Source organism: Haliotis rubra, unplaced genomic scaffold, assembly GCF_003918875.1.
Source record: "Haliotis rubra isolate DU_JTF1 unplaced genomic scaffold, ASM391887v1 Scf90, whole genome shotgun sequence".
Taxonomy (NCBI): Eukaryota; Metazoa; Mollusca; class Gastropoda; order Lepetellida; family Haliotidae; genus Haliotis; species Haliotis rubra.
In genome coordinates, this window is record NW_025767635.1 from 1,204,360 (window position 1) to 1,218,529 (window position 14,170).

The window sequence follows — 14,170 nt, forward strand, 5'->3', positions numbered from 1 at the left end:
ACATTATTCACTTCACGTTACCCCCTCTTCTGCATTTTGCATTGACACGACACGCGCACCTGTTCCGAAAAGTCTGACCTCATTACAAGGTCAACAAACCACGTGCTTTACGTCACTAATGTGTCGTCTGCTAGCAGTTCGCTGTCAAAAGAACAGGAGTACGACCAGTAGGAGTTGCAAGGAAAGATGTGTACGGTCGATGTAACCTTTGGGTAATATCAGGTAAAAACAACATTACGATTAGGACAATAATTTGTATAAACAAACTTGAATGTAAGCTTGTTATTCACGAAACGTCCCTATGAAGTGAAACCATATAAGTCATTTTACAATCTGAAATTTGACCGCGTGAAGATTTCAGTCACAGTGATATGTAATCACGTTTGTTTCTCATATTTCGTAACGAGATTTTTTATTAAACAACAGAGGTTAATTAGGTTGCTGACCTCGAGATATCCAACCACAATTCAACCGTCTCATTGAAATTTCCTTGGCACTAAGCTGTATTTACCTTTCTTCTCAAAGTAGATTATGGTAGATATACAATTAATATTCCAATAAAAATGTGAGTATGGGCCCTAAGTTGACATAATTCTATAGATGAGGGGAGCAAACATCCTAAGCAGTTCTTGCCATCTTTCATCTATGCCACAAAAGTAAACAGCATGTTATCTAAACATATGCGTATAAACTCATATTGATTCTAAATTTTCAACTATAATGTGAACTTGTGAATTCTGTTTGTAGATCGAGTGTCTTCTGCAGGCACTATATGTTTTTCTGTCAGTTTGAAATATCAAGATTGTTAATGTCGCTGGTTCAGGATTCTTTATTTTCCAAGAGTTTTCTAAAAAGCTGTTTATTAGCCTGTAATAAGTAAGATCAGCATCAGGAAATGTTGATATCTGTCTGCCGCCACAGTGACAGGACACCATGGACAGGTGACAATAGAATGTGCAGTTCAAATCGTCATTATATCACAGGCAGCAGCCCATGAATTGGTTGTGAGTCAGAGTATGAGTAGCACGTACAACTCATTTTTTTTAGATAGTGTAGATGCAGCCTTAGGACAGAACAAACGAGAAATACGGCTGCCGGCAACATATTTCCCCCCTTCAGAAAATGTTGTCCCCAACACGTAAAATGAAGGACCAATGAGAAGTCACTACGATAAGGGATACTGGCTAATGATACAAAGACAAGAAATCAATGAATGAACTGAGCCCCACTGAATTCCACAACAGACAACGCCACTGTCAATGACGCTAATCTCACTGAACGAAAACAGACATACCAACAACTTGAGCAACACATAACTGTAACTAATGAACACAACTCTATATACTCACTGTCATTAATGAAGGGTCAAGCTATTGGTAACGATATTTCTTAAAAGTTGTAAAATCTTCATTTTTGTTTGAAATATATACAACTGAATATTTTACAAACTTTCTTAACAGTATGGAAAACACATTAGGCTGTTAAAATGTCGTTATTAAGTTCTTTAACATCCGATACATTCTGATACAAATGGCTAATTTTTTATTCAAATTTTCAATATGGAAATCCACCTGCCACTTAATGTCAATGATTTGCATGTGCAAGTCACTATATCCATGGAAAGTGGAGAACAATATACATGCCTTGACGCTTTTTCACTGTCGTTCACTGTTGAGGTACGTGTTTGAAATCGCAGCTTATAATGAGAGTTTTTTTGACACTTGCTGAAAGGGTCAGGCTATAGACCTTTTGGAATCTGGTCAAACTCAACGGCAGGTTGCTGTCTGCTTTAATGCGAGGCAGAGTGCTATTGGTAGACTGTGGCAGAGATTTAAAGCCAATGGGTCCGTGGAATATGCACGTCGACCAGGTCACCCCAGAGTCACAACTGTCCGAGATGGTAGGCACATGATTAACACTGCATTACGTAACAGATTTCTTTGCGCAGGAGATCTTCAGACAGAACACTTCAATGTTAACAATGTAAGGATATCCTGGAGTACCGTTCATTGATGTTTGATGGCAGCCGGACTCCACTGTAGGTGACCTGCAGTTCGTCCACCACTATAGTTTGGCATGAAATGCATGTGGACCCGGTTTTTTGTAAATATCTCTTCATCCAATGACCCAATCGATCTCAAACTGTGCAAGTGGATGTTTTGTCAGACAACCTAATCACATTGTAAATCACAGATTTTATGCATTTGTATTAAAGAATCTGTCTATGTAACTGTCAACAAAATAAACAGCAGAACGCAAACTGCTTGCAGAGGGAGGGAGCCAATGACCTGTAACAGCGGCAGTGTTACACCACGTGACAGGCAGGCGTGTTTGAGATGGAGTAGACATCATGGCTGCTGGAATCAGAGTCAATGGTCTCGTGTGCTCTTCACAGATGAAAGCAGATTCAGTTTATCCTTCCATGATGGTCGTCAGAAGATTTAGCGTCGCAATGGAGAGCGAATCACAGGTGCAACTGTGGCCACGCCGTATGATAACCCATTTGATGGGGGGTCGGTCCTGATTTGGGCAGGGATAGCTCCTGTTGGACGTACTCCACTGCACGTGGTTGACGGTAATCTGACAGGATATCAGGACAAGATTCTGGCTCCTATTGAGGTACCATTCGTGCAAGCTTTGCATGGCTTTTATGGTCGACCTTCTTTACTGCAAGACGACAATACTGGGCCTTATAGTCTAGGATTGTCACAGAATTGCTTAGACAGCAGGGTGTAGAGGCGGATGGTGTGGCCATCATGCACGTCACCCAACACCAGTGGATCTCCCAGGACTCCGCAGAGCTCTAGTAGGGGAATGCAATGCGATTCCGTAAGCTTTCGTTGTGAACTTGATAAGGAGGAGGGCACACAAGATACTGAATGACCGAGTGCTTCATGTTTGTCTTTTTCATTTTGGGGGATGCGGGTCTACAATGGTACTATACAAAAACTTTGTTGGTTGTGGCTGGATTGTTTACTGCTGTAGCAAAGTTGGTAACCCACTCTCCACTCCTCATCAAAGCAGGACATGTCCTCTGTCGAGTAGGCCTCCTTGACCAAAGACTGTCGTTTTGGGTAGGGTCTGGAGGAGATCCAACGATGCTGACAGGAGAGACGATAGCATCTGCATGTTCCTCAGGAACACTGGAATTCGACTGGAAGGTCTAATCAACGGTAACAGAACCTGGGAGAAAGTTGCTATCAGGCAATGAAGCTGCTACTGAGGAATCTTGCACAGTATCAAGTGCTGAGTGCAAGGAAGCTGGCTCTTAGGACCGGTGGTTCTCTCTCACCTGATATGAGGGAAACATGAGCTTCGGAGTCCTTGGCAAGTCTGAAGGAACTGTGCTCAGTAATTAGATCACTGGGAATGTAATCATTGCCTGATATGTGAATTTCAGACTCGGCACTTGAAACAAAATCCCCAGGTCATACGTCATGCCTAAGCCTAGGACTGACTGACTGACTGAGTTTGGTTTTACGCCGCTTTTAGCAATATTCCAGCAACATCACGACGGGGGACACCAGAAATGGGCTTCACTCATCCTAAGCCTAGGAAGCAGTTACATTTCCCCTTTACCGTCTTCTTTAGAAGCCCCATCAGTTGCAAAATATTCCTTCTCTTGAAGAGAGGTTGATTTCTTGCTGCTTCTGGAGTTCTGCTGTGGTCAATTCCTGGCTTGGGCTACTGGAGAAGAAACAAATCCAAGTGGCAGAAGCATATTGCGTTGGAGAGTCTTCAATGTGCCTTGACTACTCTCTGACTTTACATAGTAGACTGGAATGTCAAAATTCGGTTGTTTCACATTTGTATTTAAACATCCTTGGTACACTTGTCAGTCCAACCAGTCATATTAACACTCTGTCACCAGGTTGAAGATAGGACCAGGGATTTACAGGACGCGAATTCCTGCATCCTCTACGCATAAAAATTTACAATGGATGCAACAAAATTTATTAGCGCGTAGCGCGTCCACAGGGCACAGAAAAAGTCCAAATACTTTTTGTAAAATTCAAATCAAGTGAAAATAGGTTATCACTGAGTTTGCTACTAGCTGGGTTATGGTATTATTTACAATTTAATTACTGTAACAATGTGATGATCATGATACACAATACAATAGCAGTATTAATAATAATATCTAAGTGTCTGGGACCCCCATTTTGTTGTCCAGGACCCCTGAAAATTAAGAGTATGAGTCCCAGGGACCCTCAAATACAGTACTCCATGTAAATCCCTGTAGGACTCCTTGACCTTCTTGTAGTACTGATGCTTTTGGCATTGACCTGCTTTCTGAGCTTACATGGAGGCAATGTCGTAGGTGAATCTCAGTCGTGTCCTCAGCTTCTGAGTATAACAGGTGTGAGTATCATGTCCTTCTCAAACTATTGTTCCCAGAAAAGCATATATTGGGAGAGTTGGATGCCGTCCAAACATGTAGAATGGCGTGAATCCTGAGCTTTCATGTCGGGTTGCATTATTGCAGTGTACAGGGGGAGAAACATGTTTTCCAGTCTGATTTCTTTTCTTGGTCCAGAGTGCCCAACATGTTCATTAGAGTCTGATTGAAATGTTCAGTCATACCATTTACCCGGGGATGATATGGGGTCGTTCTTGTCTTCTGGATTCCAGTTAGTTGACCCAACTCTTTCATGATATTCCCCTCAAAGTTTCTTCCTTTGATCACTGTGGAGTTTAGCTGGGAATCTGTAGTGTACTGAGTAATTGTAAAATAGTACTCTCGCTGTAGTCTTGGCTGATTGATTGCGAGTTGGGATGGTATTGATGTAACGGTTAAAATGATCCGTTATGACTAGGATGTTTTCAGAACCTGCTTGGATTCCTCAAGCTTTAAGTAGTCAAGGCACTTCCACAATTCTTCACATACGTCTTCGTGAATCTTGATCTAATAAGACTGAGGGTTCTATCCTGTCCTTGTCCAGGGTGTCCAGGGTAGTTGTGAAGAGACCTAAGAAGTTGTCGATGTAAGATGTCATTCTTTATAACCAAGCAAGTGCGCTGACAAGAGGTTGGTCAGGGGCCAAGGTTGTAAAAGTGTTGTACCTGTTCGATCGACTGAATTGCTCTTGCTTCCATGACAATGTAGATAAAAGCCAGTGGGAGGGCTTCATCTGGGCATACAGTGTCCACATCACAGGAGAGCCCTCAGCTGCAGTACCAGAAGTTTGGCGAGCTTGACAAATTTGATGGCCTTAATCATTAATGACTGATGGTTCTATGTCTTCCCTGAGTAATCTGGACGAGTTGACAGTTTGTGTTTCCAGCATGATAGGTAATGATGAAACCATATTATAAGAGATCAGCAAGCCATCTGTGTCCTGTTGCATCAAGTTTTGCAGAGGTCAAGACATATGTTAGGGGATTGTTGTCAGTCTTAACTTCAAACTTGTTCCCATAGAGGTACTTGTGAAACAGTCGGTGACTGCCCATTTGAGTCAAAGAAATCCAGTATATGAGCAGGATAGTTTCTTTCATTTTTCCTCAATACACGACAAGCAAAAGCAATAACTTTCATCTTGTCCTCTTGTTTGTGAAACAGAGCAGCTCTGAGTGCTGTGCTGGCATCTGTGTGGACCTCAAAAGGAAGAGAATAATCTGCATACGCTAAGATGGGTAGGGACGTCAAATGCTTGATCAGAAAGTCAAAGGCCTGTTGGTGCTTTTGCTCCCACCTCCAGTTTGGATCTGGTTTAACATTCTTTCTTTTCTTCTTGGGGTCAGGAAATGCTGGCAAGGTTCTTAACAATACAGCAATAATAACCCGTGAATCCGAGGAGTTTCTCATGTCATTGATATCCTTTGGTATATTTCATGGCCAGTTCTTGACTGCAGCAATCTTGTCAGGATCTGTTTCAATTCCATTTATGGATACTGCATGTCCCAAGTACTTTACTCAATCCTTGAAGAATTCACACTTGGAAGGTTTCAGCTTCAATTCATTGCACCTTCAGTCGTTGAAATACAGCTTCCAGACGTTGCAAATGCTGCTTAAAAGTTCTGGTGAAGATACTAATATCATCCAAGTATATTAGGCATATTAAGATCACCCATGCACTTTTCCATTAGATGTTGAAAGGTGGCTGGAGCGTTTGTCAGTCTAAAGGGCATCATTACACTCATAGAATCCAAGTGGGGCTATGGAGAATGCTGTTTTCTCCTTATCCTCTTCCTTCACTTCCACTTGCCAATATCCAGAATGTAAGTCGAGCTTTGAGAACAATGAAGTCCAGACAGACTATCTAGAGTTTCCAGTATCCTTAGGGTGGAATAAGCATCTTTAATGGTTTGTTCATTCAAATGGCAGCAAAACTTTAGACAGAATCTCAGAGTCTGGTCTTTATTTTGAACAAGCACGACGTTAAATGAAAATGGACTGTTAGATTCCCTGATTGCTCCACAGGCTAACATTTTATGAAGATGCTCTCTAACTTCCTAAAACATTCCAGGAGGCATGTGTCTGTGAGGTTGCTTGAAAGGGGCTGCCTCTTCCTCTACCTTTGGTTCTATCCTTTTGGGTCTCAGACAACACTCTTCTGGTGGGGTTTTATTATTTAATTCCAGGATGTAGGATGATGTAAGTCCAGCTAGGGTCCATGCTGGTAGCTAAAGTACTGTTAGTCCCCATAGTCCCCAGTATGGTGTTCTACCTTCAGTTACTGGTGACCATACCTCGTTTTTTATATTGTATTGTCCTGTAATTTTTTGAAGTTACATGCTAGTTTTAAGTTTCTATCTGTGATAACCTAGTTGTTTTACTGTCCTTTGTTTACAGACTTTATGACATAACTTTTTTTATTATTAATGTATATCTTGTTTTAGTCACAGTATGGCTGAAATATTGCCGATGTGACTCTAAATCTTAACTCACTTACTCATAAGCAGTGATGACAGGTGTTTAGTATGAAACTAACCGATAGCCTATTGTGCAGATATCTGCAATAAGGAAGTAGGTATAGTTAAGGACATACATTTTATTGATGTCTTATTATCAAAAGATGTATGCAAGTCAGATTTGTTAAATGTTTTATGTTACAGGAAGAATTTACATCAGTGGCATGGTATTGTACTTTTTCAAAGTGGATTTCCTGGTTTATGTGAGGGAAACTGCTTTTGAATCATGAATTCAAACAGTTTTGATATCATCCCTGTGCACAAACATGACATGGTGCATATTACGGATGACAGCATTTCATTGCCTCCACCAACTACTTTCAAGGCAAGCAATTCCCAAGAGGTAATACTTAGTGATGGTTGTTATGTAACCAATGTCCAGGACACATGCAAGATCAGTTTTGAAAGAGATGATTCAATTAACCAGACTCCACTTGTATCGATAGATGTACCTTTCAACACACCACAAGATGGTTGCTCTGCCATGACACTTGCTTGCAGGGAAGCTGAAATAAATGATGTCTTGAATGAAGTATCAAAAACAGTAACAACTTTCTTTTACGATGAAGAAAACAGGGTTTGTAGTAATTCTCAATCAAACTGTCAGGAGGAAAGTTTGGTTTCTGTGGAAACAGGGAAAGAAACAACAGAGGCTGCAGAGAAGAAATTGAAGAGTGTGGAAACTGATCCTGTTGTATCTATCAGTACTGACAAACTTGATGAAATGTATTGCGAAGAGGTAAGCCAGTGTGAAAAAAGTTTGTCACAGTGCTCCATTTCCAAGGAATATGAATCAGAAGACGAAAGTGCCAACAAATGTGTCTTGCAGGAAAGCCCATCACTTTGTCATCAGATAAAATTTGCTTGTAAATTAAACCTGATGCCTACATGTTTACAGAACGTATCTGATTATGATGAGAGCAACAACCCTTGTACTCTAGTTGATGATAAAGTGGAAACAATGGCTTCAGGGAAGAATACTGATTTTCTGAAGCAAACTACGAATGAGACGGCAGGAAATAATTCTGTTTTGAAGTATGTTATAGAGAATAGCTGTTCACATTACAATTCAGATCATTCTCATGAATTAGAAATGGACAATTTTAAACTATGTGGAAATAGGGAAAAGAAAGGAGAATATGAAGGACACTCAGTCATTTACGTAGGCATTGATGCTCCTGTGAAGACCAGTTTCACTGCAGGCAGTGAGTTTGCAGAGAAAATATCTAATGATGACATGATTGATGGATTTGACAGGAATCTTGAGGAGGATGTCAGGATAACCCTAGACAATATTTTAGAAAAATGTTCAAAAGTGTGTGAGATGGATTATGGAAATTCACACGCCAGCATCAATCAGTATGAAGAACAGTGTGCCTCAGGGAGGAACATTTTGGATCTGAAAGCAGAAAATGAGAGTGAAGTGACTGAGTGTACATTACTTGCTGAATGTCTGAAAGGAGATTCGTGCCACACAAAACCAAGTACAATCAATGAAGCCAATATCAGTCACATGAAGACCATCAGTGAACCCTCTGCAGATTGCCAAGTTTCTGTGGCCATGCCTTTCCACGATAACATCCAGCAGGATATTAGAAGGTCTCATGAAAATCTTGCTGCATTAGTCATGCATTCATCTGAGAAAAGCACACATAAAACTGGGAAATTCATTGTAGATTCTCCAGAGCCAACAGATCCCAATATGCAGTATACTCAGGTGAGTAAGAACTTATCAGAAACTGAAAAAGGGTATCACTATCACCACTGAAACCAACTCTGGACAACCGTTCCTGTGATGAAGGTGAAAACCTAGAAAATGATAACTTTGGGCAGAATAAAAAATCCATGTTGAAGATATTCAATTGACAAAACTAGATTTGATCAGTGGTAATGCACAGTTTGATCAAGGAGAAATGCAGGTTCCTGAACAGTCTCCTTTATCAAGTGAAAACTTGACAGATTGTGCTGGTGGTAGTGCATTGATAGAAGAGGGACCCTTTGTGCATATGTCTACTCCATTTGAAGAAGAAGGATTAGTTGCCCAGAGCGAAGACATTTATATAAGAGAAAATGATTTGATGGAAGCATACTCAAACTTTAACAATTCACAAAATGACATTGAAACTATAAGTGCCCAAAATGTTGAAGAAAATCACTCCGAGGATGGGTCATGTAGTCTAAATAACATTCAGTTTGAAATGGTACATTCTCATGGTGCTGATGAAAATGGATTTTCTTCCAGAAACAAGACAGTGGTAAGTCCACATATATTTAGAGATCTGTCACCACTGCAAAATCAATCAAAAGGTAATATTCATCTTGACATGCCAACAGTTGAGACACAGACAGAAAATGAATACTGGACATACTCAATCGAAGAAAGATTACGTTGTTCCCTCCCAAGCTCAACAGAACATGTCAGTTCTGTTACAGAGGTGGGGTCTACATGTTTGACAGGTGATCATGTAACACAAGGAAACTCAGCATGTTCAGCATTCTCCCTGCCAATGAATAACACAGGCACCAAGGACCCTGTTAGTGAAGAAAGTGAGTATTTATGCACACAACAGTTTACAGCTTCACTTTCACAAGCCAGTATTGCTGAATACCTGAGAGACACAACTGAGCATTATGGGTCGGACCCTATTGATCAGAGGCCTGTTCCAGAGGAGGAGGGGCTATCAGCAGCACACCCTGGGGATGACCATACTGTTCCACACGACTTGCAACTGCCCACAGATGAATCAGATGTAGTGATGTATGAAGAAGACACACTCCCCATAAAAGGTAGGTTAATGTATTTTAACAGTTTCATCACAGTCCCACTAACTTTTCAGTACAACTGAATGTTAAGATATTGACTACTGCAATGTATTTGCTTTGTATGCAAGAAGAGAAAGTACAGTACTTAAAATTACATCTTACTCATTTCTTTAATGACTTCTGTGTATTCTTCACGCTATGTATTCTATTTAGCATAAAGTATGGTTTGAACTGTGGTTAGTTCTTGCAGAGCAATCTTGTATTTGGGCTTTAGATAATGTATTCCAGTCATTATTTTATCAGATTTCAAACTTAACTGTAATACATACAATTCTTCATAAATCAGTTGAGTTATGGTCTTTGTCACTAATACAAATTCTCAAATGAAATAGATATACGTGAAACCAATGCTGTGCTCAGAACACTAGTCTTGTCCCATATTCGTTTCTATGAGTATATGATTGGCGAATCAACAGAGATCTTCCTTTAAAAATCATGGTTATTGTTAACTGTTTGCAATTGATTGCCATTCTAGAAGCTGAATGTCAATTTCTCTTTTATTGTATTTCAAACTGGGGTGACTACAAGCAAATGATTAAAGGTACATCATCTTCGCCCTGAAGACCATGGTTGGATTCCCCACATGGGTACAATGTGTGAAGCCCATTAAAACCATAGTCATACTCACTCAGTCACTCACTCATTCACCCACTAACTCTTGAAAACAAAGCTTGATAATTTATAGATCTGGTGCCTTTTGGTAGTTTGGGAATTCTGAATAAAATATTTTTGGCGTTTCCATGGCAACAAGTTTGACTTAGCCTGAAATTGTAGTAGTGCTCTTTTCCGGAGCAGAACTCTAAAACCGTTCAATGTTTCTTCACCAAACTTGGCACATAGATTGGTCTGGTGGTGTACTGGTGCCTTTTGGTAGTTTTGGAATTCTGAATAAAATATTTTTGGCATTTCCATGGCAACAAGTTTGACTGAAATTGGTGATAGTGCTGCTTTCTGGAGCAGAACTTTAAAAACCTTTCAATACTCTCCTTCCACTTTTCTATATACACACCTAAATATTTCTATATACACACCTAAATATTTGACATAATCATAACTCGTAGACATAATCATGAAGAGTATTTTGCCATTGCGGGGGATATTGATGACTTTGTCTTCTTGTTTATTTCAGGATTGTCTGCACAGCTCAAGTCACATGTTGCTGATTTTATGGTTTACAAATTTTCAACTAATGAATTAAACAAAACAGTACTGAGACAATATTTTATTATCGTAGTTAGTTTAGTTTGTTGTTCTGTTAAATATTTATGTTGCATGTTTGTCAAATGGTGTTTTTCTCAGTGTACTTGCTTTCATTTCCTATAGTTTGGAAAATTTGTTTTTTGCAGATCAAACAAGTGTACAGGTCCCTGCTCCATCACCATGTTTCAAGTGGAAATATGCACCTTCAGCTTGCCTTGATGACATATCACCTGGACCTAAAGACTCAAAACCATGTGGTAAGTTTATTGTCTTCTCAGAATAATTTCCGTCATATAATGATAAAAATCTATTCATTTTCTTAAACTTAACACCCATTATTCTTTTTCAAAAATGTTCATTTGAAAATCTAGGGCACAAAGAAATTCATCTTCTGAAATAGGATAATCTGGATAGAGTTGTTTCCCTTGATGCAGTAACTTTTCTCTTAAGTGTAAGCAAACTGATATTACGATTATATTTTCTTCCCATCTATCACAGAAGAGGAAACTTTGCTGACAATTTACCCACTAAGGACTTGCAGGAGACCAATCAGGGTTGGACTTTCTAAACGATTTAGAGCCAAATCACTTCATGAAAACTTGAAACCATGACCCTAAAAAATCCTGTATGCCTGTATACTGAAGTGTCCACAGCAGCTATTGTAACAAAGTTGAAACACCACTTTGTTCAGCAAGTAAAGAGGCAGTTTTGTTCTAACTTTAGTACTCTTTATGCATCTTCATAGTAATAACTGTACAATTTACAAAGTGAAGCTTCCCCAATGAGACACTGAAGACATTTTTTGTTTCTTTGGTCAAAAATTTGTTTGTTCTTAAAAGTGAAGGTTAAGATTAATGTTTTGCCAAGGATTCCATGACCTTCTCTTCATTTAGTAAAAGTGATTACTTTTACTGAGATAAAATTAGTCACTGAAATGTATTTCAAAGGCTAAACTGGTTTATGATTAACTGCTTCCAGTAACTTGTGAAAGTGAAATTTGTTTGAAAATGTATTTGTATGGAATATATTTTGACAATTTTAATCAGAAAAATTACATTTCCGCCTAAATTGCTTGTTAAATCAATATTGAACATCACATCAAATTGTTTGCTGGTAAAAAATTGACACATCCATAACACTCTGTGAAAATATATCCTCAGAAACGTAAGTGCAGCTGTGCATGATAATCAGAGTGGATAGTAGGTATCTTAAAATGAACCAAAAACCTAGGAATTTTACATCCTCAGAGAAATTAGTTCTCACTGAACTTGACAAATAGACATGACATTGAAACTACACCTCAGTACCAACACTCAAATTCTCACATGGAGCCTCTGTTGGTATATTATATCTCCCTGTGACCTGGTCTGGCTATCGCTTAAATTAATGATGAATCAAATTGGAAATGGGTTGGAATAGTTTCCAAATACTACTCTGTTGCTTTCATCAGAAGTGATTAAATTTCAGGTGGTCAATATTCGTATCTACAAACTAGTGCAAAGTATACATGCTTTTAAGTAGGTTCATGGCATTTAAGCATATTCATGGCATTATCCTCATATTATTTGGGCATTATGGAAATGATCACATGTGTGAGTAATTTCCAGTTTGCAGTCCTAGGATGTTAGAGTCAGGTCAAGCAAAACTTCAGTTATCTTCTAACTCAAGTTGTATCATGTAAATCAACCTTGGAATCATCCTATCAGGTATCCTTTTACTGTTTGGAGACCAGAAGTATGTTTCGATAAAAACTCACTTGCCAAAGGAGACTTCATTGAAAACTGAAACATTAAAATAAGCATAGGAAAGTATGTTTCGTATTGTTATGTTTGTTAAATCAAGACAAAACTGATAACAAGACATAAACAACTGATGCAGTTTCCTGCCTCATAAAACTGCAATGTAAACATCATCATCGCGTGTGTGTCTCAACAGGAAGTATCCTTGATTGTCTTGATTGTAGTATTAATCGGTGCCTGGCTTGTTTGCACAATGTTAGGATTGTGTCCCATTATTGCCCGCATGACTTTTGTGATAGGGTATATTATTTCGCTTGATTATTGATCATTTAATGAACTGTGATTAATGTTCTGCATAATGTAAGTGATAACCAGCACTAGTAATTTATATAGATGGAAATGCGGTATATCCTATCTTGAATGTATCTAAATCAAATAAATAGAAATTCTCATGTTTGACTGCTGTGTTTACAAAATTAATAAAACCTGTTTTTAGGTTGTTACTCTGTATCCCTAAAATTTACACAATTGCAAATAGCATATGCCGAAATAACCCACATCGGCCCAACGGGGCGTTCAGTAGGGTACATAATAGGATATCCAGAAAAGCATGTTTACTCATAAAATCGCACCAAAAATTATGAATAGCTGCTGAAAACAACAGATCAGACTATAGATGGCAATTAGGTCACTCAGCCAGGTATGGCAATGGCCGTCGACTCACCTGGCATGAAAGGCATGTGCTACCTACAGGTACAAGGGATCATCTCAAAGGTATTTTTCATGTCATGTTAAACATGTCTCATCTTACGTGTCTTTCTTTGATAAGGCTTATGTTGAGATATGTAAAAGAGTATGATACCCATAGGAAAGCTTAAATCAGCCGTCACATTTAATATCTCAAAATGGATAGGTGGCATGACTACCCGAAGATCTACAGGACTGGATATTATTTGTAAATTGTCATGACATGCGGTTTACTTCCCCAGTTTAATTCTCCTAAAGGATTATCTTATCTTATCTTATCTCTATGCCCCGACCCGACCTTACGACCCCTCCTACCTGTTTTTTTTTATAGTGATAGTGAGACTCCATGTTAGCTACATCTTTAACAGTTTCAGTATTAAAGTTATTACTTTTTACATCAGCTTTCGTTTCTAATGAAGCTAAGTCTAATTTCAAGATGGGCTTTTAAAAAGTTTCCTTTGTAATACAATATCATCGCACACTAATTTGCATAAAGCCATGGTTTATTCCAAATAAGTTGCTTTGGACAAATCTTTCCTCAGTAAAATTTTTGTTTTTTACGTTTCCTATCCCCCTACCACTGAGACTGTAGTTAGGCCGAACTTAGTTTAACAGATATTTCATGCTTTCACATATTAACAACAAAAGTGTAGAGATAAATGTGAAAACAGGTTTTTTTCTATTTCCGACAGTACTTTAGTACCATCATCATTACGTTGGTTAATATGCATGCATCTGTACTCAAATGT

The 14,170-nt window shown here is 38.8% G+C and overlaps 1 protein-coding gene across 2 annotated transcripts; it reads left to right on the forward strand.

Moving 5' to 3' along the window:
* The first annotated feature begins 145 nt into the window (after positions 1-145).
* LOC124263911 lies at positions 146-12,788 on the forward strand. Of its 2 annotated transcripts, none has more exons than XM_046698638.1 (4): positions 146-222; positions 7,057-9,699; positions 11,082-11,192; positions 11,434-12,788. In XM_046698638.1, the coding sequence occupies exons 2-4, from the start codon at positions 8,826-8,828 to the stop codon at positions 11,544-11,546; spliced, it is 1,098 nt and encodes a 365-aa protein (XP_046554594.1). In that variant the 5' UTR covers positions 146-222; positions 7,057-8,825; the 3' UTR covers positions 11,547-12,788. Both variants share the same exon structure in this region; 1 of them encodes a protein (XP_046554594.1).
* The last annotated feature ends 1,382 nt before the right edge of the window (positions 12,789-14,170 follow it).

What these genes read in the sequence shown, in the direction of transcription:
- LOC124263911 (XM_046698638.1), top strand. Translation starts at nt 8,826, where the DNA reads ATGCAGGTTCCTGAACAGTCTCCTTTATCAAGTGAAAACTTGACAGAT. An exon ending in AGACACACTCCCCATAAAAG is followed by an intron (nt 9,700 to 11,081) that starts GTAGGTTAATGT and finishes TGTTTTTTGCAG; the next exon opens with ATCAAACAAGTGTACAGGTC. An exon ending in TAAAGACTCAAAACCATGTG is followed by an intron (nt 11,193 to 11,433) that starts GTAAGTTTATTG and finishes CATCTATCACAG; the next exon opens with AAGAGGAAACTTTGCTGACA.